Genomic DNA, 4,473 nt, shown 5'->3' with positions numbered 1-4,473 from the left:
AGAAGCCATCCTGCTATGTGCAAGAAAAGTTCATTTGATTTTGAGGTTAGTTTTTTTCCCTACAAAAGAAAACGATGGAAAAAAAAAAGGTGCACTATGCACCTCATTGTCAGAGAGATCGAGATTGAGGATGGATAGGCTAGACGAAGCACCAAGAAGTGTAGTAAATACCAACTCAGCAAAGTGTCTGTCCAAGTGGAAGTCACAATATCTCAGAAAATACAAGCACCTGAAAGCAAAGTTTCAAAAGCAAAACTAGGAATCAGGGAGTGAAATTTATTGGGTAATACAAACAATCACTAAGCATCTGACAGAATAGTGTCTGCCTCTTACATCATTATGCATTTGTGAGCTTGTGACTTTCAAAACGGGAACAATTTTATAATATCACTTGTTTTTCACGGATTAAATACACCCTTATTGTAGCATCGTGAGAGAGAATACTCCCTTCTAGTTTGTTTTTTTTTTTTTTTTTTTTTTTTTTTTGGTCGAAAACATAGTTTTGCATTCATTCATTATACTAAACGAGCCTTACAAGTCGACGATGGGTAAAATTCTGAACATAGAATTTCCAAAAGGAAAAGAGGAGGATAATTCACCCAGTTTGCAGGAAGATTTTTGGACCGGTGGGAGTTTGCGAGCCAATCCGCAGCTCGGTTTGCTTCGCGAAGAGTATGCTCGACCGTTACAGCTACGCCCCTGACTGATTTAATAAAATGAAGCTCTTCTTTGCACTGTTCAATAATTTCTTTTATGTCCCAGGAGGATTCGGCCCGGCCCATCACAGTATCCACCATGTTTGAACTGTCACTTTCAACTATCCATCCGCTGCTTTGGACAAAACCCTGTCCCACGTGCGTAGCTTCACTTCTGTTCAAGAACTTCAACCCCTGCAACAGAGCTAGGGCTTCGGCGTGCTGGGGAGAGAGCGCCCAGATCTGCTCCGCAAAGCCGTTGGCCACCATCCCCAACGAGTCGCGCAGTATACCGGCAGCCGATCCTGAGAAATCGCCCGAAGACCACACGGCATCAACGTTCAGCTTCAGTTTTTCTTGTTCCGGTGGCTTCCATCTGGTGGGTAGGTTTCGATTAGTGGGTTTCTGCCCTTTCTTAGTCTGCCATCTGCTGAATTTTACTTGTTGTGCTAGTGCCAGATCTACCATGGTTGTCGGTTGTGGGGGCTTACCGCGAAAGATCGAATCATTCCGTGCTTTCCAGATGTTCCATAGCATTGCAGCAATTTGTTCTTTTTCAGGTAAGATATCTCTCCTTTCGAAAACTTCCAGTAGCCACCTATCAAATCTTGTTATGTTGCTTGGTTTACTGTTGATCTGGAGTCGAGAGTCTGTCCAGATTTTTTTGGTCCATTTGCAAAGAAGGAAGAGATGTTTTGTTGTCTCCATATGTTTGGCGCAGAGTGTACAATAGGGGTTGGGTAGCATTTTCCTTTTGTACAGGTTCTCCCTTGTCGGTATGGCATCTTGACATAGACTCCATAGAAAAATTCGCAATTTTGGGGGAATATCTAAGCTCCATATCCTTGTCCAGAAGGATCTTGGCAGCTTGAAAGAACAAATTGCTCTGTTTTGTTCTATTTTTGTGGCATTTGAATGGTTCAAGTTGTACCCACTCTTCACAGTGTATGTCCCTGATTTATTGCCGATCCAAACTAAACAGTCTTCTTTTGGAGTCGGGCTAATGGGTGTCGCAAGTATCTCGTTCGCTACTTGTTCTTCAAATAAATTCAGAATTAAATTTTCCTTCCATACCCGCAAGTCTTCATTGATGAGTTCGGCCACCATCACTGGTTCATTTTGGTTAAGAAGGCCTCCGAGTACTCCAAACTTTAGCCATTTATCTTCTCTGATGTTGATAGATTTGCCATCCCCTACGGACCATTTAACCTCTGATTCTATGGCTTCTCTCCCCGTTAAAATGCTTTGCCATCCCCAAGACGGCCGCTGCCCTTTTCTTGCCTTCCACAAATTGCCATTTGGAAAATAAATGCCTTTCAATATTCTACTCCACAAAGCTGAGGGTGTTTTGGCTAGTCGCCAAGCTTGCTTGCCGAGCATTGCTCGGTTAAAATTTCTCAAATCTTTGAACCCCAAACCTCCCTCATCTTTTATGGTTTTCATTGTTTCCCAATTCTTCCAATGCAAACCCCTTTTTGAATCACTTTGCTGCCACCAAAAAGAAGCAATTCTCTTTTCTATAGCTTTGCAAATGGATATTGGCAATTTAAAAACTGACATTGCATAGTGCGGGAGAGCTTGCACAACGCTTTTTATTAGAATTTCCTTTCCTGCTTTTGAGAGTAATTTTTCTTTCCATCCTTCTAACTTCGAGTTTACTCTTGCTAAGATCCAAGCGAACATCTCCTTCTTGGACTGACCCCACTCTGTTGGTATGCCAAGATGTTTTCCTGTTTTTTCTATGATTGGAACCCTGAGTTTTTGTGCTAGATTTCTTTTCAGAGATAATGGACAATTGCTGCTGAAACATACCCCTGATTTGTTTAAATTAACTGCTTGGCCCGATGCAAAACAATACTGGTTTAGAATATTGGCTAGATTTTGGCATTCCACAATAGTCCCGTTCAAGAAAAATACGGCATCATCAGCAAAGACTAGATGAGATAGTGTAGGGCAAAACCTGTTTAGCTTTATTCCCTTAATGCTTCCATCTTTGAGGGCTTTGTTCATCATCCCAGTCAAAACATTTGCCATTATGATAAATAAATATGGGGAGAGCGGGTCGCCTTGTCGAATTCCTCTTGAAGGAGTGAAATATGGGGTAGGCTCCCTATTTATCTTCACACTTAGAGACACTGTTGACACACATTTCATGATAAGGGATACCCACCGCTCACAAAAACCCATTTTCAGCATGCAATCCCTCAAAAAGTCCCATTCGATTCTGTCATAGGCTTTCTGCATATCCAGTTTCAATATCGCCTAGAACTTCTTCTTCCTTTTTGCTATTCTCAATTGATGCAAGACTTCCTGAACTATTAAAATATTGTCTTGAATTTGTCTCCCTTGAACAAAAGCGCTCTGTTCAGGTTCTATTATCTCTGGAAGCCAAACTTTTAGTCTGTTTGCCATAACTTTTGAGATAACTTTGTAGTTGACATTACACAGACTAATAGGTCTGAATTGGCCTATATTTTCTGGGTTTTTTACTTTTGGTATCAAGGAACTATGCGTTCTATTAAGGAGAGGATCAAAGGAACCTCTTTCGAAGAAGTCGTGCACTAACTGGAACAAATCCTGCTGAACGGTCTCCCAAGATAGTTGATAAAAAAAAGCCCATTTAGTCCATCATGCCCGGAGCCTTTAAAGAACCCAGCTGAAAAACCGCCTTTTTCACCTCTTCAATCGTGACGTTTGCCATCAGATTTTCATTTATTTCTTCCCTTACTGATCTGGAAAACTGGTTTAGTATTGGCTGATAGTTCCTAGGGCCCACCGAATTGTATAAGTTTCGGTAGAAAGACCCTATGTGTTGTTTAAGTGCCGCCGGGTCCCTGCACCAACTGTGATCTTCCATTTGCAGCATTATAATTCTGTTTTTTTGTCTTCTTTGTACCGTGGTGGCATGGAAGAACTTCGTATTTTTATCTCCCCATTGCAGCCAGTTGATGCATGCTCTCATCCCCCAATATTTTTCCTCTTGTTTCCAAAGTTTTTCTATCTCATCAATAACATGATGTGCTTCCTGCTTGCTGAAATTTACAGAGTTCTTGTTTGTTATCTCTGTTAATTCTCTGTTAAGCTCCTTAATACGACGTGGCGCATTGGCGAATTTTTCCTTACTCCACTTAACAAGCTCCATAGAGATATCGTTAACCTTCTTTGAGAAACTTGTCTGGCTTAGTGGAGTTTTGTTCCATGTGCTCTGCATTATCTCTCCACACTCTGGATCTTCTGACCAGTAGGCTTCAAATCTGAAATCTCTATGTTTTCTCTTGTTTTCAGGATGCAACACCAAGAGGAGAGGGCTATGGTCTGAGCCGATTGCTGGTAGAGCCTGTACTTCAGCAGCAGGGAAGGTAATTCTCCATTCCATTGTACATAAGGCTCGATCTAAATGTTTTTTAACATGGGCCTCCCCCTCTCTGTTATTGGACCAAGTGTAGGCACACCATTTACTGTCCATATCCATTAGGGAACACTCATTTAAGAAATCTCAAAACGCTGCGATTCTATGGTTATCAGCCTCTCTTTTCCCCACTTTCTCCCAAACGTATAAAATTTCATTAAAGTCTCTCATACATATCCACGGTAGAATATTTGAAAACTGGGACTCCTTTAACTTTTTCCATAGTTTTAGTCTCTCCCCAAAGTGCGTCGCATGGAGGAAAGTTATCCTCATTTGATAGCCACTAGCTAGATCTCTGCAGTCCACATCATTATACTCTTTAGAACTGTCATTTACCTTTAACACCACTTCTTCACTCCATAAAACCGC

The 4,473-nt window shown here is 41.4% G+C and overlaps 1 protein-coding gene across 1 annotated transcript; it reads right to left on the bottom strand.

Annotated features, from left to right (window-relative positions):
* Positions 1-202: 202 nt before the first annotated feature.
* Positions 203-965, bottom strand: LOC120287243. Its single transcript, XM_039299970.1, has 2 exons — positions 600-965; positions 203-229 (listed from the first exon to the last, which is right to left on the bottom strand). Exons 1-2 carry the CDS (start codon positions 963-965, stop codon positions 203-205), a joined length of 393 nt encoding a protein of 130 aa, XP_039155904.1.
* Between the last annotated feature and the right edge of the window lie 3,508 nt (positions 966-4,473).

This window comes from Eucalyptus grandis, chromosome 8, assembly GCF_016545825.1.
Source record: "Eucalyptus grandis isolate ANBG69807.140 chromosome 8, ASM1654582v1, whole genome shotgun sequence".
Taxonomy (NCBI): Eukaryota; Viridiplantae; Streptophyta; class Magnoliopsida; order Myrtales; family Myrtaceae; genus Eucalyptus; species Eucalyptus grandis.
Note: the sequence above shows the minus strand (reverse complement) of the source record. Positions and strands in the feature narration are given on the sequence as shown.